Source organism: Bombus pyrosoma, linkage group LG18, assembly GCF_014825855.1.
Source record: "Bombus pyrosoma isolate SC7728 linkage group LG18, ASM1482585v1, whole genome shotgun sequence".
Taxonomy (NCBI): domain Eukaryota; kingdom Metazoa; phylum Arthropoda; class Insecta; order Hymenoptera; family Apidae; genus Bombus; species Bombus pyrosoma.
The window spans coordinates 2,660,975-2,688,825 of record NC_057787.1 but is presented as its reverse complement, the minus strand read 5'-3'; the positions used below and the strand labels follow the sequence as shown (position 1 = coordinate 2,688,825).

The window sequence follows — 27,851 nt, the reverse complement described above, 5'->3', positions numbered from 1 at the left end:
GCAATTATCAAATATTTTTTATATTATAAAAAAATTATACATACAACAATAATAACTGAGAAAGAATTGTGTCTGGGGATGAAATTCTGCCATTTTTTTAATTCAAAAATATACTTATGGCAGGGACATTTTAGCATTCTGATAATATCTTAGGATTTATAATAAAAAAATTACATAGTTTTTGTTACGCCACGAGGCTTTCCATGTATTCAAAATAACGGAACGAATCGACGTTTTTTAGAACTCGCTCTGTTTGTTGTTGACCGCTACATTGTATATTTGTCGGGCTGATCGAGACGACTCGCCCGCGACTCCACGATGGCACGAGCGACGGCCAGGAATAACGGCCCATGGAAAGCCTCGTGGCGTAACAGTTTTTTTTATTAAATATCTACTACCAACTACGCAGATAGTGGCAAGCAATATTATTCACAATGCAATAATAAAACTTTAGCCCTTTTTTATTACACTTTCATCAATATGTGATATTTTTCTAATTAAAATGTCACGAAACACGATACTGTAAGCGAATTTCAAGAGAATATAATCTGTTATTTATATAAACGCATTCTGATTTATCCGAAACGCCCCATTTATTCAGGTTGGTCTGGGATAGGAAAGTAGATATTTTTCTTACATCATATGATTTTTCGTAGGACCGTACAATTAAATAGGTTTTTGTAGCGTGGAACTCAATAGGTTCTTATCTATGCTAGCGTGTACCACCTTCAGTACTTGGCCGCTTGGAGCAGCATCTGTACTATAAAACAACTAGACTACGGGCGTGAACATTCTCATTTCCTCTCTGCTCTTTCATATTTAGTTCTGTGTACCTGCGTATGTATGTGTATGTATGGAATCGCTGCCATCTTTGTCATTTCTTGGCGTGGTGCATTGGCGTGTATGACCGGCTAGATCACTGATTTTTAAATATATAATCGTATTTATGTGTTTTGTGTCTATAGATGTGGAAATTCGATAATAAGTTTATCATGAGTATGGACAGTATCGAAAAATTGTACAAAAATTTTGGCATTTTGGCTGATGCCAAAGATAAATTGGCTGAGGTAATTGACGAGCTTGGTTATATTTAATAATCACGTTTACTTAATTCTAATATTTACAATTTTCTGTATTTGCAAGCATAAATAAAACTTTCTATTCCATTTATTTTAAAACATGCAAATATGTATATTAATTTCGTAAGCTTCAAGACAATTTAACAATGTTTTTACAATAGAAATGAGTCAATACTGTACATAAATAATTAAGCGAAGAAAGCGGTAAATGTTATGAATCTAAACGTTTTGTTTGTATGTTGCAGCATGAGAAAGAGTATTTAGAAATTCTAACAGCAGTGAAAGGATCACCGAAAGAAAAACGATTAGCATCGCAATTCATTGCAAGGTTTTTTAAATATTTTCCAAAATTAGCTGATCAGGCTATAGATGCTCATTTGGATCTATGTGAAGATGAAGATATGGCTGTATGTAGTATTTATATCACTTGACCACATATGCAAATACATACATATTTGTATTAAAGTCTCCATATAATGGAAATTTAATGATTTGATATATTGATATTTTCAGATAAGAAAACAAGCAATTAAAGATTTACCTGCATTATGTAAGGATAATAAAGAACATACAGCTAGAATTGCAGATATTTTAGCTCAATTACTTCAAGCTCAAGATCCATCTGAATTAGCTGTTGTTCATAATAGTGTTATGTCCCTTATGAAAACTGATCCAAGAGGTATAGAGTATATCATTGTTTGTTATAGATACATCACAATGTAATGATATTTTAATGAGGTATTAATTGTATTTAATATATTCTGTTCTCAAGGAACAATAAGTGGATTTTTTAGTCAAATCATCAATGGGGATGATGGAACACGGGAACGTTGCATTAAGTTTCTAGCAACAAAATTAAAAGCAATAGGTCATGACATTATTACTAAAGAACCAGAAGATCTTTTAATTTCGGAATGCAAGAAAGTGTTACAGGTATAATCTTTTTATCATAACAATAGAATTTTTTCTTTAATCATTGTTTATATAACACTTCCTTTTCCATAGGATGTTACTGCTGATGAATTTCATAGCATTATGGAAGTACTTGCATGGACTAGATTAGGTTCAACAATTAGTGGACAACAAGAATTAGTAGATATTACAGTTGAACAAGCTGAATTGTCTGAACCATTCAAGCATACTAATGTTGAACAATGGAACAGACTTGTACAATGTATTAAACATGCACTTCCATTCTTTAGTGTAAGCATACTTTAACTATATTTATATATCATTTTATGATTATTAATGAAAATTTATGTAATGTAATTTATTTCTTACAGTCTCAAATAGATTCATCACGATTCGTTTCTTATATTTGTGTACAAGTTTTACCACACCTTTCTTTAATTACTTCACCCAATGGAAGAGATGTACAATTGGAATTATTAAAGCTTCTTGCTGAATTAGCTGTATTTTGTGGAACAATTGATAAACCAGAAGAAAAAGTACAGCAACTTTATAATACTCTTATTGTAAGTAATAACATTATTTAGGAGCAAAAATTTATTTTATATGGAAAGTATTAATACTGTTTTAATATTTATAGACATATATGCCACTACCTCCAGTCACAGAAATAACTGAAGTACCAAAATTACAATTCAGTCATGTTGAGTGCCTTATGTATACTTTTCATAAACTGTGTAAACAAACTCCGGAATTTTTAATGAAAGATCCAGAACAGCTTAAGGAATTTAGATTAAGATTACAGTATTTTGCACGTGGCATTCAAGGTTATATAAAAAAATTACGGGAGGCAATTAGCGGCAAATCGGAAGAAGAGTTGAAGTCAGAGGAAAATCAATTAAAAGTTGTTGCTTTAAAAACGACAAATAATATTAATAGTTTAATCAAAGATCTGTTTCATTCGCCACCTAGTTTTAAAAGTATTATACATCTTTCATGGAAAACAACAGCTAATGATAAGAAGGTACGTATTAAAATAGTTATAAATTTTTTAGAAATGTGGTATTTTGAATACTGTAATACATTTTTTGTATCTTTTTCTAGAATGAAAAGCATTCGTCTGCTCAAAAAAGACATACGCCCATTACATTTGGAAATGACAGTAATTCAAATAAACGAAGTAAAGAAGATAAAAGTAAAAGAGAATTGTATACTCCACCTAGTGGAAAATACAGTTCAAACATATCATCAAATTATGGTAATTGAAGAAGCATTTTTATTTTATAAAATAATATTTAGAAATAAAATAAAGATGTATCTTTATATCTTTTGTTACAGGTCGAGGTAGATTTAGAGGAAATAGGTCAGGTGGTCGAGGTGGTTATAGACCAAGAGGTCGTGGAACATGGAGAAAAAATTTTTATTAATTATTTAATTACTGGAATTGTTGAAAAATGAAATAGTAAAAGCTCCAATAATATAAAAGACTAAACCAGTTCTGTAAAATGTACATATTAAGATGAAGGACTTAAAAGTGATTATTTACCGAAAGTGAATTTAAGAGAAGTGACAAAGGGAGAAATACAATTTTTTATCCTATAAATCTTAGTGTAAAAAAAGTGTTTTTTTTTGTGAAAGCTTTAAGTACATATACAAGTTTCAAATACAAAATTGTAAGAATTGATTGTTTACTAAACATAGTGATAATGCCAATAATGAAATATTGACATTTAAAGAAGAGAAGAGAACATCGCTGTGTAATGCTGTATTAATGGTGTTATGAGAACCTTTTTTTATATTCATTGTTAAATAACTGGAAAATACAATTTGAAGAAACCTGAGTTTACAAAAGTGAACAACTATGGAGAAAGAAGTGAAGAAAATGATATCATGAACTTGAAGAAGTGTTTATTACAAAAATTTTAAACCAGGTACCTTAACAGGCAATACAATATACACGAAATACTGAAGAGAAAATGGTGTGGCAACACAATACATGAACCATTTGAAGTATTTGAAGAAACATCAAACGTCACAAACAAAAAATTACATCTATTTGATACAGAATATTTACAAATTCATACTGTACAATGATTGGCTTGTGCTAGGACACTTGTGTTATACATATTTGCAAAAGACAGACAATATTTCTCTGCCATAACAATTTTGGATGTTAAAATAGTATCAAAATGTATTCCCCTATCTCCTAGTTCTTCCTAGTCCTTTCTCTCTTGATCATATCTCATTTCTTTTGTCAACAGGAAGTGCAGACCAGAGCAATCGGAGGGACAATGACAGAGTATCTAATTCTGAGAGAATAATGAAATCAAAGAAACTTAAAAACAGCTGTTGTTTTCTTAGATTCGAAATTAGTTATATTTATTGATTTCTGTGCTTCATTTATTAATTCTATGTTTGTATTATTATTAAGTGTTTACATATTTTTTTAACTGAATGGATGAATCTCCTATTAAAATGTCTAATTTAAGTACAAAAAGACATATCAAAATGATATAAAGATCAACATAAAATTATAAAATCGTTTACTAAATAACATAAATGAAACAAGTGATTTTTCAAGTCAAAAAGTTTCTTTGATTACATGAGTGAAGGTGTAATTTATTGTATACATTTTATCTTGCAGATGCTGTGCGGTGATTGCTGACTGAGGATGGGAAAGCAGAACAAAAATAATCATGTTTTGATTACAGGTTGTCCAGTAAGTCTAAGGTGGAGGCTCATAAGAAATGATTATAATGTACTTTTTTCAGGAACAAAGGTATGGTTGTATATTGTCTTTTATCTATATATTGATGGTAGCTGTTTTGTAAGGTGAGTTTCAAAACATATTGTGTCCTTTTCCTATCCACCATTGAATAAAACTTGTGTAATACTAATAATAATAATAATTCATGAATATATTATCATTTAATTTAATAAACAATACTATTGCATAATATATGTTGTATTTTTTATGCCCAATATCGAATGTCACTATATATGGCTAATTAAAAAGATTGTAAAAAATTTAGTTATTGAATATTTATACATGTTTGAATTAATATTTAATACAAATGTTTTGTGACTTGTTAATTATATAATTATATCAAATTTGCTCATGTATTAGTATATTGTAATATTCTAAACCTATTATTTCTGTTTATTATAATTTTAAATATGTAAATTTCACTTCAGTACATTGATTACACTATTAAAGAAATAAAAGATATTTAAACTGCAATGTGTTTTTTTAGTATATGCAATATATATATAATATTGTTCCTTGTCGTTTAATAAATAAACTATGTTTGTAGAATAGTTATTATTACAATGTATTTTACAAATATAATTACAATACTTTTTACAGCATCTTATAAGAAAAGAAATTCATTTAATACAATCCATTTGTTGAAATCATATCATCTATTGTCTTGCACATAATGCGATCACTTGGACTACATGGATCTGGAGTTTGTTGTTCAGAACCTAAATTATCAACAGATTCCATAGCATCTGTATTTATTGCTAATTTAGAATCTAATTCTGAAGTATCTGGTAACATTTGCAATGCATGTTGTAAAATTTCTTGAACCTGAGAAAATATGAGGATTTTAACTAAACATTGTATTGTCAAATGTACAAAAGATTAAAATTCGAGAACCATACTTTTTCTAAATGTTTCTGAAACCTAAGTGCTGTTTCTATACGTTGTCTGCGTTGCAATTCCATCATTACTCTTAGCGTTTCCCTTGCTTGATGTGGTCTGAATTCATTTAACAAGTGATGAATGTGAATAAATAGTAAACTGAGATCTTCCACCTAAAAACAATAAAAGAAACAGTGAGTATTTGCATTATATGCCAGGTCATTACATTAAGTATTTACCTTTTCAGCACGTCGTGGGCTGTCAGGACATTGTACGAGCAGATCTATCAAATCCAAGAAGTTAACAAGCAATGAATGATTCAATTTTTTCAACTCTCGTCGCCGATCGAAATGCTGAGGATATAACCTTTTAATTCCTTGAGCTTCGAGTGGTCTAATGATTGTATCGTCTGCGTTAAATACATTTCCAAACATCGAATAAGTATCGTGTATCGGTGGTGGTGGTCGTGGTGCTCTGCCTCGACGAACATTTTCGTCTGTGTACAAATTAATATATTGCACTGGAGGTAGGGGTAGCGAACTAACTTGTATCGCTTCTGGTGCTGCCATTTTTCACGTTAGATATTGGTATTCTTAATGAAAAAAATAAAAAGAAATTGCACTTAAGATGGGAGTCTTTCAAAAAATGCACAATAGGTTAGGTTTAACTAAAAGAAACACTGTTGTCAAACTGATCAGAACGTCCAAGTTAGTGCGCAGGTCCGTAATTTCGCGCGTAGTTATCACTTTTTTTCACACAATTCATATTCTGCTTATTTAATATTCGTAATAATAAAAAATAATAGTTTATAGTAATATTGCAAAATCAACGTTTATATATTGCAAAGTCGAACGACAGACTCTAGCTTCACACTCGATATAGTGATACTATACGTTAGGTTACATTAATACCATCTCACAATGTTTTCAACGAATTTCTCGATCGATACTTCTTTTTTTGTAAACATACGATCAATTAGAATATTTCTATACACGCTACACGGACTTTTCACTACGAATTAACAAGAGCTAAATATCGTGCAACTAAAACAAAACAACATGTAACGTAGCCTTCGAATCCGCCATCTTGTTTTTTTAAAATGAGTCAACAGGTATTCTCTGTTGGCCAGTTAATACGTTAATGCCAGCAGGACGTCGAACCCAGATTGGGGATTTTCGTTGTTTAACTAGCAAAACGAAAGAGCCGATCTGTGGATATTGTTTGTTTTCCATTTGGTAAATCATTCTCGCGGCGGCGCGATATTTCGGATAAATACTTTACTAACGTAGTGAGGTATTTCCTGCTATCTCGTGAATTTCCAACGTCTTCGTTTGACAGATTGTCGGTGTGTGTATGCGTTCGTTCCACGTGAATTCTTTGTTTAGGCACCGGTCATGTTTCTGACAAGCATTGAAATTGCGAGGTGGTAGCAGTACCCTAGTGCATGGTAAGTTGATTTTCTCATATGAATTTCGTGCGTATCAATACTATTTCGATTGAACTTTCACATAGAAATATTCATATAGCCGAGTGTCAGGATAACCACAAACTATCGCGTTGTCGTTGATCTCACTGTTCTGTTATTTTTGGCAATTTCGAAAGGAATGCCTCTGTGATTGCCCTCGTGTAATTAAATGCTTGTAAGGTGGTATAATTTTTTCGAAAAATCCTAAACCACGGTCAAAACAAAGAATAGAATTTGATTCAGAATTCGTGCATGGTTTGTATACAGGGTGGCCCATAAAACTAGCATCAGTTCAACATCTAAAAGTTGTGATGGATTTTGATCACCCTGGCTTCAAATTTTATACATTCTAAAGTTCTTTACATATATGTTAGAGTTCATTCTCATTGATTTTCTACAGAAAGTGAAGCGAGTGTTGACTTAAAAATTTCTAATAAAAACTTAGCACGACAAATAATTTACTTAAAAAATACACGCTTTTTGTTTAGATTACTCGCTTTAAATTATTGTTTCAAAAGCATTTGCAGTTTACTGTAAAACAGAGTAAGAGCGAAAAGCCAAAATGGCCGAAACTGATTGTATTTATAAACAATTTTATAAATAGATATATTTTATTGCTTGCAAATTTATAATAAAACATATACGTACACGTATATACAGTTAATGTTGTTATATATAGTATTAGGTTATATTTTTTCATCTAATCTTATTTTCTTTTCGTCAATATTGTCAATACAGTTCTTTTACTTTTCATTATATTTATTTTTTTATAATTTTATCTATTAGAATATTTTTATTTTGTAAATCTGTTATTAATTAATACGTTGATGTTTGTGTAAATAATTCTTCGAATGATTTTATTTAGCTTCTTTGTATAGTAACATAATTTAAAATTCTCTTCCACTTTATATAATAAGAAGATTATAATTTTTCCATATAAAAAAATCCTCCAGAGGTATTTAATAAGTAATTGTGACAGTTAATTGTACCAAAATAAACTTTTAGCAATTCAGTTTCCTTCGTTTAACGAAAGAGACAGTTATTCTGCGGTTTTGTCCAACGTATCGCAGTGTCTCATTCCTTTCCCATTTCCAAGAAGCGCGGAAAGCACGAAACGGAAATTCAAAGGACGTCGCGGTTTAGGCGGCGCCTTAAAATTTCAGAGACACGAGTTACAAAAGAACTTCAGTGGAAGTAGGCGGTCACCGAGGTTCGCTCGAGTGCTTCGTGTCAAGTGTTTGGTTCATGTTGGTATTTTGTCGAATCGTAACCAGTCCTATGCACTATGTGATAAATATGTATATTCTCATGTATACAAAATTGTATTCTTTCTCTTTCTAAATTGTATTCTATCGATTTTACTTCCTTTTATAAATTTCGATTAATTGTAATTAACTAAAGTTAAGAATAAGCGATATTGCAATATATATATATGTTTTTTTTCTAATTAGCTCGATAAGATAATTTTTATAAAGATAAATATTAAGGTACATTCAACTTCATTCTGAGCCTCTTCAAAATATCTATCTAAGATTAAAGAGAGACTATTAAGTCACTAGAAAAATTCTAGATAAATCTTAGTCTTTTGCAGAAATTCGGGACAAAAGGTTTGACGCAGACGTAAAACACGTGAATCGCACTTGTGCGCGTGCGCGCTCGCGATCGACGAATGCGTGTGAGTTGACACGCGTTTTCGCTTCGAATTGTCGATGGCGCGCGTTAGCTACTGTTTACGCTATTTATTTAGACTGCATCGTAGTTTTACGCCAAACAGATTTCGCGTTTTCTCTGTGAGCTTCCAATGGAAATCAATTGTGATTGTCGGTATAAACGCGACACAAATGTACCTTCGTATATTTTCATTTGTAAATGGATACGTTTTGAAAAAGTGAATCGATGATATACAGACAAAGGACTTTTTATTGTTTCATCTCGTAGATCAAATGGTACGAATGAATTTAAAGGCAGTGTTTTATTATTGTTGTATTTTAAGCAAGGAAAATGGAACAAATATTTCAAAGAAAAATAAGAACAAATTTATTCATTTATTTTATAGATCGAAATAGGTTGCTCTGTATAACTTTTCGCGGGATTAAAATGATTCAACCTGTGGGAAGTTGTTTGGTTCTTTAGTTCTCTTACAGCATCGAAAATGGTCTAGGCTTGTCTCGTGAGAACGCGGCCGAAGGTTTCAGCCTGTCTCTCTGGCTCTTTATTTTGAATGGAAATTCTTCGTGGTCGAGTCACCCTGGCTTTAATGGAGGTCCAGGATCCCTAAAACCTTTATATTTGGCTCACCAGGGTTTGAACATTCTTTCTCAGTTTTACGTTATTTTTGTTTTAAAGATATCACTGACTCATCTGTGATGAATATAAAACGTATTATCACGTGTGTAATATAATCTTTTCTTTATGCAATTGATATCATAATTCTATTTTTACTCTCCGATATGGTAATCTTATCTTCTTCTTTTTAACTTGGTGTACTCCAAATACAACCACTTGGTTTTGTATTGCATTGGCAACTAAGTGATTGCGGATTTTGCCATTAGGTGGTATTGACAAAGTCCGTAATCACTTAGTTGCCAACCTAGTTGATGTTATTTGTTCGTATCTACCTTGAATTATGTTTAAGCTACGTTCGATGGAATTCTTTGGGAATAAAAAGTATTCAGGCTGCAATTCAAACTATTCGGATAATTGAAAGTTCATCGCGCGACTCGCCTAATTGATCTTCGACCAAGTTAACTGCGAGAAACTCGAAGTTTCTACGGAACGTTGCAACGTTGTTTCATAGAAACGAAGAATTAAGTGTTTCTATCAGACTAAAGTAACTCGTAAGTGGCATTAACGATGCAGTTACCCACGACGAGTCTATACCACTTTATTGCATAAAATCACACTTCGAGTAAAATAATATTCAAAAATGTTCGCCACTTGCCTATGAAAATTGCCTAATTGATCATTTCGATTTATTCATTAATCGCCATTTACTTCATCATATATTCCATTTTGTTTTCGTGAAGCATTTCAAAGGAATAAAATCTACGCAGAAATTTCTTCCACCCGCTAAATATTGACTTGGCAACTAAGTGATTGCGGATTTTGTCATTAGGTGGTATTGACAAAACCCGCAATCACTTAGTTGCCAAGCCAATATTATAACCTGATATATGTATCTGAAATATTTTACATATTTTTGCATGTAACATGTGCTGTGCAGAATTTTGCATCTTTAAATTTCCACAATTTATTCATTAATTTTTTGTCAAATTTCCATCATTCTACTGAACCACGTTGATTCAGAAACCAGTGCTATTAAGGGGGTGCCCTGAATTAGAATGTTCTAAAACAGCGTCTTTTTGTGATTTTTTTTAGAAGGGAAAGAAAAAATGAAGTTATTGAATTTTAAGGTGTGGTTTTATATATATTTAACGAATGCAAAAAAATTTTGTTTAAAATAAAAAAAAATATTGTAACAGATTTTTAAGCCTATTTTCATGGGCTGCAGTTTCCATTCGGCGGGAAAGATCCACCTGGTAATTCTTGACTGAAAGAAAAAACCAGAAAAGTATTAAATTATTATATATTTTTCTTCTGGGTGAACTAAACAAAGGCAGAAAAAAAGTTTATTTAAATAATTGTTATAGCACCCTAAGGTTTATTTCTTTTTTTTGAACATTTTTTTTAAGTCCGCCAAAATTTTTAATTTCACATTCTTTTCTGCCTTTGTTTAATTCTCCCAGAAGAAAAATATATAATAATTTAATCCTGTTTTGGTTTTTTGTTTCAGTCAAGAATTACTAGGTGGATCTTCCCAGCCCATTGAAAACTGCAGTCCATGAAAATAGGCTTAAAAATCTGTTACAATATTTTTTTTATTTTACAAAAAATTTTTTTGTACTCGTTAAATATATATAAAACCACACCTCAAAATTCAGTAACTTCATTTTTTCTTTCTCTTCTGAAAAAAAACACAAAAAACGCTGTTTTAGGACATTCTAATTCAGGACACCCCGTTAAGCAATTCTCCATTTACTTGGTTCATTGTATCATTTGAAACAGAAACATCGATAACAATTTAATACTGTTTTCTGTTTACAGGGTGGCCCTCCATTGGGAATGGCGGGGAAAGATGGGAAGGCGGAGCCAAAAAGCGGGGACGTGGTGCGGCAAGGGTTCATGGTGAAGCGTTCGCAGAACAAGAAACGCTTCACACCAGTCAACTACAAACAACGTTGGTTCGTCTTGACGAGGCGCTACCTCGTCTACTACGACGGCGATGGAGAGGTACGTAACCGAGCTTTTTTTGTAATTTCAACATCGTCACACTCCGTCCACTTGTTTTTTGCTCTGTATTTTTTTCCCCATAGCTGCCCCATTAACGGCCTTTCTCTGTTGCCCCGAAAAAAACTTCTACTCCATTAGCGATCGAAGAAGAGGGTTTTCTCTTTGTAAATAAGCCGGTAACCAGATCGACAAATGAAATAGACAAGCAAAAAGTTTCACCGTGTAAATAGACCGCAAATATAGCTTGATAAATCGAGCAGACAGAAATTAAGCGATGAAAAACGTTCAAACGATATTTCGATGCAACCCCTCTTTTGGCGTTTCACTTAAAACTTGCCAGACACCCTTGTAACTTTAATTTACGACTTCAGGGGCTGATTAATACTTGGGACGACGGCAGCTATTGTTATTCCCTTTCCTCCCCTTCGTTCTAAACAGACACGAATTCTCATGGAACGGACAAACCAAGACTTTCGTTGAACAAAGTAGGTTCCAAGGTTTTCGAGACTGGTTCGCCAGGTTCCACTAATTTGCCTTTCAATTCGATATAAATACCTAACCGTGTTTGCAGCCTCGCCTTTTGGCCTGGTTTTCGTCGTGGTACCGATCATCGAGGATTGTGTTCGTCGAAACCAGGTCGACGTGTCTTTCCTCGGAACGAAAGGAGAGGAAAAAAGGGGAATCGGAGAAAGAAAATAAAACTCGTACGAACCGTATCGATGTAATTGCGAAGTCGAAGAAACGTACTCGACGATGCAATTTCTCATTCGATAATTGCTTCGAAATAGTCCGGATACACGGAGTCTCCAGCGATTTCCAGCGATCTTCAATGAATTTCCGTGGAATTCGTCGGCGGCGATTCAGAGAAATGAGACGAGACGAGGGTGCAGCGTGTGTTCACCTGTTTAACTCGTTGAAAACACGGAAACGATGGTTTCGAAGCTTTAGGGTGACAGAGAGCAGCCTTGAGGGGCGGTGAATAGAGCGAGACGGCGGGCAAAAGCCTTTAGACCGGAAAAAACTGAATGTGACATAGATTGGATGACGTTCGTTTTAAGGAAAAAAGGACGAACCATCTTAGCGTTTTGATTTAGCTCGAGAGAAAGTGCTCTTCTACGTGGCAATTTCTTTGCCCTTCGTTTTTACGTGCCGCTAGTTTCCTTCAATATCGCTCTTTAACACTTCCGATTGACTCGGCTTCGCCGTTTTAATCCTCATGAAAAAATGTTTTCAATTTGAGGAGGGACGAGGGTGTCTTTAACTTCTCGATGTTACGCTAAAAGTAGCAAAATTCAAGAAAACGAGGTCTAATTGGATGAAAAGGAGAATTGGAAAACGGATAAAAGAGTTAGAAAGTGGTATTAAAAAGTAGATTAAACAGTTCCCTGATCTGAGCCTGAGCGTCTGACCATGTAACGGCACGAGCCGAGATCGATTTGGTTCTGTTCCTTTCGTTTCGCCCCGTTCGCGATTCCTACCGGCAGCATTTTGCTGCAGCGTAAAATTCACGCGACGTGCAACGCACTAAGAGGCCGTCGGAATCGATAATTAACGATCCTGGAACATCATCAGTTGCGCGAGACTACAATTCACGGGAGAATTGATAGTGGGTGAAAATCAGCTGCGTTGAATCTCCCACTCGAACATTATTACGTTTTCAATCGAACGATTACCATAATTGTGGCTGATGCGTCCAAAATAGACAGGAATCTTTTGTTCATAAATTTCTTAAACTATTTTCTCCTCAAATTTTCCGTATCTTGCAATTTTTGATTCTCCTTATTTTATTGTAGCTAACATCTAGCCTTTATTCTTCTTTCAAGAGGAAGAAATAGATAAAGACATATATCTTTGCGTCGCATAGGGAATTTTCGTTATTATAAAAATATAATGTAGTTTGACGAATAATGTAGTTTGCGTTGTATAAGGAAGCTTGTAGAGCTTCCTCGTCTTGTCGTTTATTCTTATATATTTGCTTGGCAACTAAGTGATTGCGGACTTCGTCATTACCACCTAATGGCAAAAGCCGCAATCACTTAGTTGCCAACCCAATAGAAGAGACAAGGGATGAAAAGAACGATACTCGCGTCGAGTCCGATATCTCGGAAGAATTTTGAAAAGGGACGCGTATGAGAATGCAAATGACGGTAATAATAACGCTGAGTTTGCTAGCGGTACGCCTCGAATCAGGGCCAATTGCTTTATACACATTACCTTGCGCTTGACAAGCGCGCCACTAGCGTTCCGGACGCTAGACTCATCATATTATCTCTGCTCGGCCGATAAAAAGCCGCCTATTATTCCTTGTTTTCTCTGGTTACTTTAGATGCTTTGTTCATGATCAGGAGAAACGGTAGCAGAAAGCTTTCACGAGGAGCAGAAAGCATATGTACGTATACGTATTACACATAAAGATGTGGAGGGATTTTTAGTGTCAAGGTGCGATTAGTTGCGCGAAAGTACTTCTAAAAATATATTAAAGCAGCGAGTTTTCTTATTCGCTTGTGTTCTATTCGTTCTACCTAAGATATTTTGCTCTTGAGTATTTTTTTTTTAAACATCGATATCATAAATAAATCACTTGTGGCGTGGAAAAAAGGTAGCTTAGTATTAGTTTTTTTATTGGTTCATATTTTTATTCTTTTAGTTTTTAATGGTCGATCGTCTAACGAGCTACAAAGAAAGTTCTCAGCGTGAAACGAGAAAGCACACGATATATCATCATTATACTTTGTTAAAAGAAATCTCATTAGCTGGTATATATAGGCCGTGGCCAATAAAAATACATACGTTCGATTAAAACGTCTCTTCAGTCTTAGAACGTAGAATTGTAATCGAAGAGATTGCGCAAAATAAGCAGGCAGTTTTACTTTCCATTAATTTGAATAAATTAACAAAAACTAATTTAAAATCAAATCATTTCTTTGAAACGACCTATACATTTATACTCCACTGATATTAGTAGTAATCAATTTTTGCATATTAAACTCGTATATTCCTCTTCCCATAATTCCAATTTTGAATCGTAAATTCTACTTTTCTGTCTTATTATACATTTTTCAATTAGGATCTTCTCAACCTTTATGAACTGTCAGTTCTAGAAAACTTGAAGATCATTCGAACCTCAAAATGTTCGAATAAATGCGCTTACGTAACCCGGAAAGTAGGTAGAGACGCAAACATCCAGGAAACAGGCACCGCTTCCAATTCTCCGCAATAAATTACAAACCGAAAGATCAGCGCAATCGGCCACTGGACACTCGACCTGAACGAATGCCGTGGTGTGGCCATTTACAGATATAACCGGCAAAAGCAGGCTTCTCCCACTATCGCGATCATAGTCTAGACAACTTCTCTACGATCCTTATTCGATCTGTTTGGTTTTTTCTAAATGGATTTTTTTAGCCGCTCTCTCTTTTCCTCGTATCGAAAGTTTTCTTTATTTACCATCAAAGCTCGAACGCTCGGCGTATTTGGCTAAAAATTTATCTTTCGCAGCCAAAGCGCAAGTAGAACAATTGAATGAGAATGTTTTACGTTATTAATTGAAATTTTTTTTTAGTATACAAAGAATATAAAATAACGCACAGCTTTTTCCATCCCCTTTATATCCTCGTGCAATGTTCAGTAGCATTTCAATATTTTAACCATCCATTATTATCCCTGAAATCATCCACCATATTATCATTTGAAACACAATTTCAAAAAAACAGATCTCCTTTCTTCTCATAAATCTCTGCCCTTCTCTCGATATTATTTCTCATGAAACATCATCGCAGTATTTAACCACTGGTTCTTATCTCTTAAATTAAATCATCCATCATCTCATTATCTTTCATTATATTGTTTTCAACAAACGATTTAACAAAAATTTTCTTTTTTATCGTCGATCTTTACTTTTTACTACCTAGCAATTCACAAAATCATTTCCGTGAAATCTAGTCGCAGTAAGTTAATTATCCGTTCTTATCTCTCAAACCAGGTTATCCTTTCTTTATTATCAACTTTTATCCTTCTCCCTCAATTTACAAAATCATTTCCCATCAAACATCGAAGCTAATTGCGATATTTAACCATCTATACTCCGTATTTCTTAAACCAAATCATCTCTGTTCTCCTCTCGATACCATTCACAAAATTATTTCCCGCTAAACGTGAAATCTAATCGCGATATCATGACCATTCAGTTCCATCGCTTAAATCGAGTCAGCTATTACTTCGTTGCTCAGATATAACCACCGGAACCAGCAACCCTCTGTATCCTTCCCCCTTCTCCACCCTCTTATCCGGCCACGTAGCTTTCTTTAAAACACTTTAACTGCCACACCGAAATCACATGCTCCGCTGAGGACTCCACGAGAGTATTTTTATTATTCAAAGCATATAATGACAAAATAATAATAAATTGATGATGTAAGACAACATTCTTCGCAATGGACCGTTTATCTTATTGGTGGTCACCGGTGACCACCGTGGCGCGTTGGTAACAGTTGACAGCGACATATAACATGGCTTCCTTTATTCCAACAAACCATTCGCATTCGTTATTTCGTCGTAAGCAAACCATGTAGAAGATATTAGTAAACAGTATTATGATTATTTTTAAGATTCCGACGAAACATTTGGTTGAAATGGTAGAGGCCCGCAAAAAAAATTATGTTTATGATAAGGCAATGGTAGTGGTAGATTACAACAGAAGAAAATGTGCTGTAGATTTGTCAGATCAAATTGTTACGACCGTTCGCGAAGAGACGCGATGGCGACAGGCGTAAATTTTCGCTACGATAATACAACTAGTTTATTATTATAATTGCACTCGACGTATTCGTTTGACTAAGCGACCTTGATTTTATTTCTCTGAATCTCTCGATGCATTCGGTTTGAATCTTCGCATGAAACTGACTGCCCTTCGATTTCTTCCTTCGTCTTCTCTTNGGAGACGACCCCCACCACGCTCCGGCCTCGCAACCGTTCGCATCTATGATCACGTATGCCATCTTTTTTGTGTAGGTAAAATAACAGACCGAAGGCGAATCGATGTTTTTAAGAACTCGCTGCTTGACGACAACTAAGCGCTTATTGCTATGTTGTGTATATCTCGCCGGTCATGTAAGACGATATGTCTTCGACACTGTGGTACCAAGGGAGACGGTTAAGAACACGGCCTATAGTAAGCCTCGGGGCGTAACACAAATTATAGCATATTTTACCACATAGAAGAACCACCAAGTGATATATAAAATTAGCTTCAGAGTTACTGTTAAATACATCAATTTCAAACGCAATGATACTCTACAAACAAGCAAGAAAAACAAAAATCAAGGTATCAGATTTTAGAATGGCACTCGCGATGCACCTTACACAGTGCCATTCACCAGAGCAGTGAAATATACTTATTCGACAAAGATTGCGGCACGAAATGCAGAAGAAAGAAGGGCAAGCGTACCTGGCACGAAAATTTTGCAGAGAGTGCTATAAAAAAAAATGTTAAACAGTTAGGATCAAAAATTGCTAAGAATCGGACCAAAAGGTGGCCACCTATCGTCCAGATTGTATTGATGAGCCACATTTATGTTTAAAGTGTTTCATCACAGTGCACCGTTATATGCAACATTTGTTCTCTTTTTTTTATTGATGTTCTAATAGAAATGTTTAATTGTTCAATATGACACTTTTTATTACAAAGTATCTTCTATTTATCGGTTATATTCAAATTGCCCTAACTGTCAATTTTCATTCAATTTTTGCAATTGTAAAAAGTTGAAGCCCTCCGGTCACCAATGACCACCGTGGCGTCACAGGAGAAAACGTGGCCGGTCATATATGATCCATCGTGGCAGTCTAAGTGTTAACAGTAACAGTTAGCTGCGTAGAGGTACGCAGCCCGTTAGCTGGTAGGCAAGCCAGCCTGTTTCGATGGCAGGGGCTGCTTAGGGGTGGATATAACGTGCTCGTAGACCATGTGTAAAATTGGCAGCGCAGGCGCCCCAGGGCCGCCACCGCCACCTTCTCTTCATCCTTTCTTCCGCCGTGAGTTCCTGATGCTGCTCCGCGGCTCAGTCAGTGGTCGTCATCGGGATCGCTCTTTGCTGCTCGCCAGCATCTACGATATATCTGAACATACATAGAAGCGTACCAAAGTCAGTCAATTCCATTCTTTCATTTTGGTGTTCGGCTGATTTCAAACAAGAAGCTCTGTCTCCAAGAGTAATTAATCCGTGTAATTTCCGTATTTCGAAATATACATCGATACTCGTATATATCGTCTATTAGTCGATATATTTGCCAGGATATTCGCCGCTTTTCCATCGATCGATGTTAGGTGTTGAATCGAACGTTGAACAGCGTTTTCACGAATAGTACAACCGAGGTTACGAGGATTTCCAAGAGGGAAGAGTATCGTATATTTCCTATTCGCCTCGAGTTGGGTGGTTCTTGGAAGGAAAAAGTTGCAGCTTTAAGTCGGGGCAAGATACCAACCGAAGTAATTGGATACTTGGAGAGAAGCAATCGTGCAACACCGTCTGCTGAGAGACTATTCGAAGACTATCGATCAACGATCCGCTGTACTCTCGAGAAGTAGAGTATTACTCCACGGAAGTTTTCTCATCCGAGATATTCAAGATCGAAAGAACTTCTCCGACAGACTATTCAGCGAGTCGCGGGAATTAATCCATCGTAGAGAAGTTTTTCTAATTAATCCTCGGTTTCTTCGATCCACTTGCCAGCTCGTAGGCAAACAATCGTTATTCATCCGGAATATCTTCGACACCACGGAAGACTTCCGCATCTTTCTGGAAAGTTGGGTCGTTAAGACGTTGAGAGGTCGCGCTCGATCAATCTAGAAGCTACGATAGATCACGCGGCCTCATCGAGTTCCACGCGCCAACAGGATTCTTTCGTTTTTGCCTCAAGACGAACACTTCTCTCCACGTGGCAGAAGCGACGCCAATCGTGTCTTCTCGTCGTGATCGAACTTCCAGAACCCTTCGAGACTGCTGCAACGTGGAGGTAAGATCGACTGGATCTTTTCAGGGAAGCATTACTTTTAGCTTATCCGAGATCTCCGCCAGATATCGTTTATTCTTGATCGCGTCGGGAACACTCGCTCCTTTTTTACCATCGGTCAAGATCTCTCGGCGCTTTAGTCGGATCGTGAATCATTTCTTTAAGGGGCTGTCATTGGGAACGTTGAACGAACGGATGGTTCCTATTCGCTGGTCTTGCGTTTTTTTTCTTTTTTTGTTAAATCGACTTGCTAGAGATCCAGCGAAGAAGTTTTGATCGTTTGGATGTTCGAAGGAAAATACGAAGAGAATGGATGATAGAGACGGATAACGCGAGCTTAACAGTAAAACTACCACACCAGTCAAATTGACTGCTTTTACAATTTTATATTAAAATTCCTACTTCATTTACTACTTTATTTTGTTTTTTATACATTCAAACTGAAAATAATTTTGTTTCAAGGCTACTTATACCAATACCAGTCAAAATGACTGGCACTTGTCGAAGTGTAAAAGGGTCCTGCAATCTGTTTATCGAACTCCAATTAACCGGTTTCCTCGTTTTGTACAACTTTCTACACGTTTTTAAAATTTTTACCGCGTATCATTCGATACGACGATATCAGTTATCAGGAAAATTCCGGATCGATCGCTAGATCGCTAGATGCTAACGCTAGAAATACCACACCAGTCAGAACGACTGGTTCTACAATTTTATAAATGTGGCAACCCTCGTTTAGGGATGATGGTCGCAGATGGATTAATAATACCAAAAATGTACTACATAACATGGAATTCCTTCTGTAAGAAAGTAATCAATCAATAAATACAAAAATGTTCTATTATTAGGTATTTTTTAAAGACCAGTCATTTTCACTGGTTTTGGTAGAAATAGCTTCGTGTTAACTATCGGTAGTTCTAGTATTAAGGTAGAATAATGAAAGTCTAAGAAGCGATGAGTCGACCTTCAAGAATTTCACGCTGTAAAACGCAAAGAGTTCCTTTAAGAAGAGATCTGCACGTCTGCAGAGGAGTTTTGTAATTCTGAACATAGCGTTCAACGAAATTCACTTTGTCTTTCTACATACGGACGACTGTACTCCATTGAAATATCGAATCTTTTAGTTTGCGAAATTAAACTCACCGTTCTGTCAAGTGAGAACAAAAATACGAACGGAACTGTGTATTAGAGGAACGGTCAGCGTGAAACAAGGTAAATTAATTGCTCCGTGCAGTTATAATTAATTTCGCAACGGTGCATTACGTAAATTTAACGAGCTGTCGCGCGTTCGACGAAACACATATCCAAACGAAACCAGAGTTAACTTGCTGAAAGAATGTGTTTCTCTCGGATTTTTCTTCGAGACACATTCTTCTTCACAATTCTCCCTATTATCTTCTTTCTTTTCTTATCTTATCTTTTTTCTATTCTTATTCTTCTAAGATGGAACAATGCGTCGATTCAACAAATGATACCTGTAATTCATTCTGCAAATCACTGATGTTCCTCTTTACACATATAAATATGGTTTCTCGCATGGTTCTTGCAGAAAAGCGAGTTATTTAACACTTTGACTGCCATGCCGAAATCACATGTTTCGCTCAAGACGTCACGACAGTATTTCTATTATTCGAAGCATATAATGGCAAAAGAATAATAAATCGATGAACCTCTCGATGCATTCGGTTTGAATCTTCGCATGAAACTGACTGCCCTTCGATTTCTTCCTTCGTCTTCTCTTNGGAGACGACCCCCACCACGCTCCGGCCTCGCAACCGTTCGCATCTATGATCACGTATGCCATCTTTTTTGTGTAGGTAAAATAACAGACCGAAGGCGAATCGATGTTTTTAAGAACTCGCTGCTTGACGACAACTAAGCGCTTATTGCTATGTTGTGTATATCTCGCCGGTCATGTAAGACGATATGTCTTCGACACTGCGGTACCAAGGGAGACGGTTAGGAACACGGCCTATAGTAAGCCTCGGGGAGTAACACAAATTATAGCATATTCTACACCACATAGAAGAACCCTCAAGTGATATATAAAATTAGCTTCAGAGTTACTGTTAAATACATCAATTTCAAACGCGATGATACTCTACAAACAAGCAAGAAAAACAAAAATCAAGGTATCAGATTCTAGAATGGCACTCGCGATGCACCTTACACAGTGCCATTCACCAGAGCAGTGAAATATACTTATTCGACAAAGATTGCGGCACGAAATGCAGAAGAAAGAAGGGCAAGCGTACCTGGCACGAAAATTTTGCAGAGAGTGCTATAAAAAAAAATGTTAAACAGTTAGGATCAAAAATTGCTAAGAATCGGACCAAAAGGTGACCACCTATCGTCCAGATTGTATTGATGAGCCACATTTATATTTAAAGTGTTTCATCACAGTGCACCGTTATATGCAACATTTGTTCTCTTTTTTTATTGATGTTCTAATAGAAATGTTTAATTGTTCAATATGGCACTTTTTATTACAAAGTATCTTCTATTTACCGGTTATATTCAAAATGCCCTAACTGTCAATTTTCATTCAATTTTTGCGTAAAAAAAAAAAAAAAGTTGAAGCGCTCCGGTCACCAATGACCAACGTGGCAGTCAAAATGTTAATTTAAACTGGCCTCGTTACTCGTTGTTCTTCCTTACGAGAAAAAGAAAACCAGAATGCCAGTAGAAAGGGGGAGGGGGAAGAAAAAAGAAAGAAGATGCAGAAGTTGGAAGTAGCTGCACGCGAATGGACCGAGTAATTCAACGCGGATTTTTGTTCACAAAGCTCGGATTCTCCCGTTTCTCAGATTTTCCCAGCGTTTTTTTTACTTCTGCAACCTAAACGCGCCGTTCCGTCTACGCTTCGCGAGAAGAACGTTCTGGTCTGTGCCTCTATTTCCTCGATTATTCGAGTTCGTGCCTTGATGAACGAACGAATGGACCAACGGACGTCGTTTCGACGAAGTGTGTCTGACGAGACAGAGGAGAGTGGAGAAACGTAAGGAGTGGGGTTAAAACAGGGCATGGGGATGGAAGAGCGTGGTTGCGCTCGTAGAACATCGACGTTAACGAAGGTCACCGGAAGCCGGCGAATCTAATAAAGACGTCGTGGCGCGGGACCCACTCGAAAAGCCTAAATGAAATTTTCCAACGGCCACCGCTTTCTTTTCGCGTCAGCCGCCTCCTGAACGAGGATGCACCGAGCTACCGACGCTAGCAACCAAAGGGAGGTCTGTTTTCTGGCTTGCCAAGCTTTATTAATGTTTATTAGGGCATGGACGTTGTGTGTTGGACGTTTTTGCTCGTGCCAGAGGTGTTTTGTACAGCAGCCGCGAAGGCGGAAGCGTGTAGGTGTTTGTGGAATTATCGGTGGTTTTTTTATTCTTTGCTTTCTTTTTGTCGTTTTTAGCTCCATTTTTAGATCTGCTTCCTTTTGTCGCAGTACATCGAGTTTCGAGAATTCTTGTTTTAGCCGAAGATGGGCTACGCGCATATTAAGAACGTAGTTATAAGGGTTAGATGAGTGTTAAACAATGGAACCGGGTTTCGAGTACTGTTAAAAAGGACGCTTTATTGGATGAAAGAATCCTTTGAAAGGTGCACGAGTGGTGAATTGAAAAAGTCAGTGAGGTTTAATTCTTTGCGTTCTTAAGTTGAACTGAATCAGAGGCGTTTGCCTTTAGCATGTAGACTAAGCTTTTGTATGTCAAAATTTAATTTACCAGAAATGCTGTCGCTCAGAAGTATTAGGATACGATATATTTTGAAAACTTCTATAGTTATGATAGAAATTATACATCTTAAATTACGTGTATTTCTTAATCAAATTTTCATTAATATTTTCATTAATATTATACATTACTTTATCTTATATATTCTTATTTATTTCTTTATTATATTATATTTTATTCTATTTTGTATTTATTTCATCCATTTTACTTATTATATACGTTACTGTTACTTTCTTCGTTCACACTTCAATTTAGGAAACGGCTTCCTTGAAAATATTCCGTTGATTCCCAATGTTGAGGTTAAGGTTAACTGATTGAAGAGCGAGTGGATCAATTTGTAATAGAAAAGTATATTGAAATAATTAAAGGTGTAAGTACAAGTTTATGCTGATTGACATCCTTACTCTCTTAGTGTTACTAAACAGTGGAATAATAGGGAGCACGTTCATATATTTATAGCAAAAGGACATTACCAAAAAAGTTAACCTCACACTTTTGGCTACAGGCTACAGGGAACATAAATAGAAATCTGTTTATTAGTTCCCTTGTTCCTTGACCTTGCAAGCCAAGACATAATGTATACTCAAGGGTACAATAATATGCACCTCTCCTTAGTTAGAATATTTCTGTGTAATAGCAGTCTCAAGATCACGGATATACATAAATAAAATGTAGAGTTTTTCTTCAACACTCAATAGTTTTACTATTCTGTTTGTAATAAACCGTGCTAGTCGTCTGCACGCCAAATATTTCTTTCGTTCAAGTAGTCGACCGGCTGTAAATTCGAAAGAAGTTGCTCAAAATTTGAATTTTCTCGTTTAGGAAACGTTCATAGTCAGTTTCCATACTACGATTCCTCTTAATGCTGCATGCGCGCACGCGAAATAATTCCCATCAGCTGTTACCATCGTCGTTTCGCAACTAATACGTTTCGTCGTTTTTAATCCACATAATGGCATTAAGGGATGAACGAAGGATGACCAGTGGGGGAGAGACTGTGTGGGTAGTATTAAGCGTAACGCGATTTAGGGAAGGGAGCAATACCGAATAACCTGTTGAGAAAATTATTGTAGCGTAACACAAGATTCGAAGGCTAGCGCTATTCGCTGTATGCATGTGCTATCCAACGAACGCGTTCCATTATTGTATAAAGCTGTGCTATGTGTGTGCGTGTATACACGCAACCAATATCCTTTTACAGTAACAGGAAACTAGATTTGCCTCGCTGGATTTCCACTGTTGCAAAAGAGCGAGCCCGTGGTGTTATCGCTTGTGTTAGGGTCCTCCTCTTCAACAGGAACAGCTTGTTACTGTTTGTAATAAGCATATGGTTTCATGGGGAATTGCTTCATTGCGTTTGTTTCGTGGCTTTCTTGCGTATGGTGTTACTCGTGTTTTGCTTTCAGCACGTTCATTTTCCAATTGCTCTGTTTTTGCTGTTACGCAGAACTGGAAGAAGAAAGGGGTAGGAGAGAGAAAGGAGGTCAGTGAAGAAATGAGCGAGAAGATAGAATAGGGTAAGAATTAAAAAAGGGAAGAGAAGGAAGATACAGAATCTTTCCTTCAGGTATTTGTAGGTAGATTGACTTTCTTACAATTTCTTTCAAATTTTTGACCATACGTTACCCAGTATATCGCCTATACATAATTCAATTTCTAGCGTTATTGGCGTGAATGGAATGGAAAATATTCATCTTCAAGGTTGAAAGTATAAGTAATCTCTATAGCAAGCGGCTGCAGAACTGTCTTTTCAATTTGTTACAGAAGAACCGAACAAAGTTGTGAAAAAGTTAATTTGTTGTGTAAAACGGTTGGAAGAGTATCTTTGTAAAGAAAAACTTAGGCCTCGCGTCAATGAAAGTATGTAACGCTTGTAATTTCCACGTCCAAAATGCCGCATATCGTATATAGGTAGCATAATGTGAAATTGCCATTATGTCGATTTCTAAATTGTTCGTTGGCGCGTAGGAAGTACAGACAACGAAGGAACTTTCTCTTAGAAGCAGAATCTCAGACATACGTGAAGAATATGATTTTCGAGTCTTGGCGTGTTTCAACGTTATACCTTAAATACCTTAAAATGACAGTGACTCTGAGAGACAGTGGCATAGAGAATCGGAAATGTATCATATAACTTACGGAAGGGTGAAAATCTGGTCGATGTCCACCATATTCCCATGTCATCAAATTCGATGCGCATTTGTCGAGTGCGTCGTGGCTGGTGGATGCACTCGATGCCCCCTGTTTGATTGACAAACGATGTTCGATTTAGAATTTTGGTTCGTTTATTTTCTCATCAATTCCAGGCAATTTGCATATAGAAATTTCCAATACACAAGGTATCACGAAATATGTGAGGAATATTTGTAGGCTTTATAGGATGTATTTCTAGCGCAAAATGAAATTGCTTCTAATATGAAAATAATCCTTGAACCACATCTTTGTACACGAATTTTTTCGTCGTTTTCATATCACCAATGGACGATACAAAAATCCCCCAAATATTCTCTCAGGGTCTGTATATTTAATGATACATACATTTACCTAACATGATATGTAACCCTAATCCATTATGTAGGTATTGGTTTCCCTTGGAAGTCCGAAAAGCAACAGAGAATTCTTTAGTTCGTTGTATCACAAACCCTACTGTCTCTTATGAAATGCCCAATTTCGTCGAACACGAACTGATATTCCATTGAAATTACTGCAGACGAAGACAATGGATCGTTTATTGGTGAGGTATAAGATAAACACGACATGGTCCGCGTGGCTCGCCGATTTTCTCCGCTAATTGAAATATCGCATCAACTTTGGCATATTTCCGATATTAAAACAGGTTTTTTTTTCGATAATAGGAAAATCACATTACAAATGCTCTTCACTTTACTTATATACATAAAACAATTTTCGTTCAAAATTCTTCATTCGAAAATTCTGTTTCCTTCCGATGATAATTAAACGCTGCAGGGAAGAAACGACCATGGGCACAAAATATAAAATTTGTAGTATCCGAAAAATGAATTTTGTGAACTTGTTTCGCCCGCTATGCAATATTCCAATGTTCATTTTTTATAATTGATTGCTGTTTAAATGCAAGTCCATAAATTCGTTCGTTAATACAGCTTCAAACAATTACCCAGTTGTAACAAATATTTCTGCTAATACTTTCACTGTACAGTACAATGTAGTGTATAGCATAAACATCTGTTTAGGATATTGTTAATAATTCCGTTTCTACGTGATATTGGGTGTAGTGCGTTAAATAATCACTCGGTGTTTAGGTCAACAATATATTTATTAACAAGTGTCGCGTATCGCTTTTGGTTTCGCTAGTCAATCTCGCTGCGCGGTTACACTTCGACCTTATCGATTCCTAGTTCGAACTAAAACTGTCGATGGGATTCGATTCTTCTCTTTTCGTCGTCCCTCAATATCTCCACTATCCACGCGTTTGTTTGGGGTCCGCGAACGTTGCCACGCACGTCTTTTTTCTCGAACATTCGATGGAACGACCGTTGGGATATTGATGGCTCATTAGGCACTTCGCTTCGGCGATATACATTGTTGTCAAGTGCCACCACATATTCTTCACCGTTCTTTCATTAAATGAACGTAACGTCGATCGCTTTTTCCCAAAATTCTCTGCTGCTTAATTTTCTTGAAATATGCCTGTTATTCTCTTCATATGCTTACATGGAAGCAACATACTAAATCAGTTATAGACAAAATGAAGACAAATGTACTGGTTAACTAGTCGAAGTTCTAAACTCAGCATAGAAAATAAATTAAAAATATACAAAATGATAGTAAAACCAATTTGAACGTACGGAATATCACTATGAGGGACAGCAGTAATGGGCCACATAAATAAACTAGAGTCGCTACAATCGAAGATACTGAGAACAATAGTGAACGCCCTATGGTATGTCAGAAACGAGGATATACGCAAAGACTTAAAAATACCAACGGTGAAAGAAGAAATCGGCAGGTACGCAGAAAAATACAAGAAAAGAACGACAACACATCCAAACCAGCTGGCTGCTGAAGCGAGCAAAACTCTGATAGAAATAAGACTAAAAATAAAACACCCCACTAACCTCACTAAGGAAATAAAATAGTCAAACTCGAAGATGGTATCCCGCTGGGGGTAGCCATCCACGTGTTATTTAGCAATTTACCAAATGTCCAGCTGGACAAATTGTAAAGTACTGAGATGATATCGGGTGTCGTGCGTTAAATAATCACTCGATGTTTAGGTCACCAATATATTTATTAACAAGTTTCTTCTTTTGATCGCGTCGCGTGTCGCTCTCGGCTTCGATAGTCAATCTCGTTGCGCGGTTACACTTCGACCTTATCGATTCCTAGTTCGATCTAAAACTGTCAATCGGATTCGATTCTTCTCTTTTCGTCACCCTTCAATATCCCCACTATTCACGCGTTTGTTTGGGGGTCCGCCACCGTTGCCACGCACGCCTTCTTCTCGAATATTTGGAAGGACCGTTGGGATATTGATGTCTCATTAGGCACTTCGCTTCGGCGATATACATTGTTGCCAAGTGCCACCACATATTCTTCAACGTTCTTTCATTAAATGAGCGTAACGTCGATAGCTTTTTCCCAAAATTCTCTGCTGCCTAATTTTCTTGAAATATGTCTGTTATTCTCTTCATATGCTTCCTTAAACCATATTGTATCATACTCCATAAACTATATTAACTAAAATTTCAATTTCGGTTTGGAGTGGCATACAATCGCAAGCAATTCTGTTTCTCAACTTTCATTGACTTTACTGGCACGAACATACTACCTTATTTAACAGTGCTTCCTTCAAAAGAGCAAACGAAGATGGAAAGATAATGTTGCATGAAAAAATAATAAGGAAGAGATGCGAAAATTGTTGCAACGCTGGCTGCCAGAAACCGCTATCAAAATTTTTCGATCAAGAAACCACGGCTGTTCCACGATTTAATGTTCCATGAAGCGCTGGTTGCAGGATAGAAAGAGGACCACCTCGATTTTTACGTGACGCCGAGTTATCCGCCGGTATTTTGACGTGGAAGCTTCGTTATTTCTTCGCGACGTCGAGCAATAAAAACGCGCTTTTTCGCTATCTGCTGGAAAAACCGACCTTTTTGCTGACCTCGCCCAGTGATTTATGATTCTTGCGCGAATTCCAGCAGCCGGCCATGGTGACACGTTCAAGTGATATAATATCGCGCTGCAATTTGTTGTATTTTTAGTTGCGAGTTCATATGGCGTGGGTTAACTGGTTGCAGTTTCCAGAGAAGATTTTCAGTTTCATTTGTTAAGCGCACGTTCGCAACTTCAATTTCCTCAAGTACTTTCCGTTATCTAGTTACGATACATGTTCTTTTAGCGAAGAATAATTAACCTGTTAACTGCGGAGTTTAATTTCAAAAGTTCCTCAGGGGATGCGCAGGTAAAATCAAGCAATGACGAGTATACACGTCAACCGCACTGAAATGAAGTTTTGGATTGACGTGTATACACGTCGAACGCAGTTAACTGGTCATGTTGTAACAGTTAATATCTATAACAATACATATAGAGCTAATCTAGTTTAACACTTTACCGACCGCTAGCGATTCAACAGCATACGCACGTTCGACCGGCAGCTCAGGCGCAGATTCTCCCTGACGCCGGTTCTGTTTCGGTTTAGACTCTCCAATACCATTCTTTCCGTTTACCGCGAACGGTAA

General features: G+C 36.3%; 3 protein-coding genes across 7 annotated transcripts in view; 2 read left to right on the top strand and 1 right to left on the bottom strand.

Moving 5' to 3' along the window:
• Positions 1-827: 827 nt before the first annotated feature.
• Positions 828-3,883, top strand: LOC122577233 (apoptosis inhibitor 5). Its single transcript, XM_043748397.1, has 9 exons — positions 828-1,067; positions 1,325-1,486; positions 1,593-1,758; positions 1,852-2,012; positions 2,085-2,282; positions 2,363-2,554; positions 2,629-3,012; positions 3,093-3,246; positions 3,327-3,883. Exons 1-9 carry the CDS (start codon positions 966-968, stop codon positions 3,413-3,415), a joined length of 1,608 nt encoding a protein of 535 aa, XP_043604332.1. The 5' UTR covers positions 828-965; the 3' UTR covers positions 3,416-3,883.
• Positions 3,884-5,293: 1,410 nt separating this feature from the next.
• On the bottom strand, positions 5,294-6,707 carry LOC122577237 (mediator of RNA polymerase II transcription subunit 7). Its single transcript, XM_043748402.1, has 4 exons — positions 6,546-6,707; positions 5,874-6,226; positions 5,655-5,807; positions 5,294-5,580 (listed from the first exon to the last, which is right to left on the bottom strand). The coding sequence occupies exons 2-4, from the start codon at positions 6,201-6,203 to the stop codon at positions 5,380-5,382; spliced, it is 684 nt and encodes a 227-aa protein (XP_043604337.1). The 5' UTR covers positions 6,204-6,226; positions 6,546-6,707; the 3' UTR covers positions 5,294-5,379.
• A 239-nt stretch (positions 6,708-6,946) lies between these two features.
• LOC122577230 (tyrosine-protein kinase Btk29A) overlaps positions 6,947-27,851 on the top strand; it is a 271,717-nt gene continuing 250,812 nt past the window's right edge. Inside the window, exons 1-2 of one of the 5 annotated variants that reach the window (XM_043748383.1) lie at positions 6,947-7,081; positions 11,204-11,389. In XM_043748383.1, coding sequence (XP_043604318.1) covers positions 7,079-7,081; positions 11,204-11,389 — 189 coding nt within the window. In that variant the 5' untranslated portion in view covers positions 6,947-7,078. Of the gene's footprint in view, positions 7,082-8,293; positions 8,347-8,879; positions 9,046-11,203; positions 11,390-18,251; positions 18,401-27,851 lie in introns of those variants that run through there. The other 4 variants (XM_043748385.1, XM_043748384.1, XM_043748391.1 and 1 more) reach the window with 4 other exon arrangements.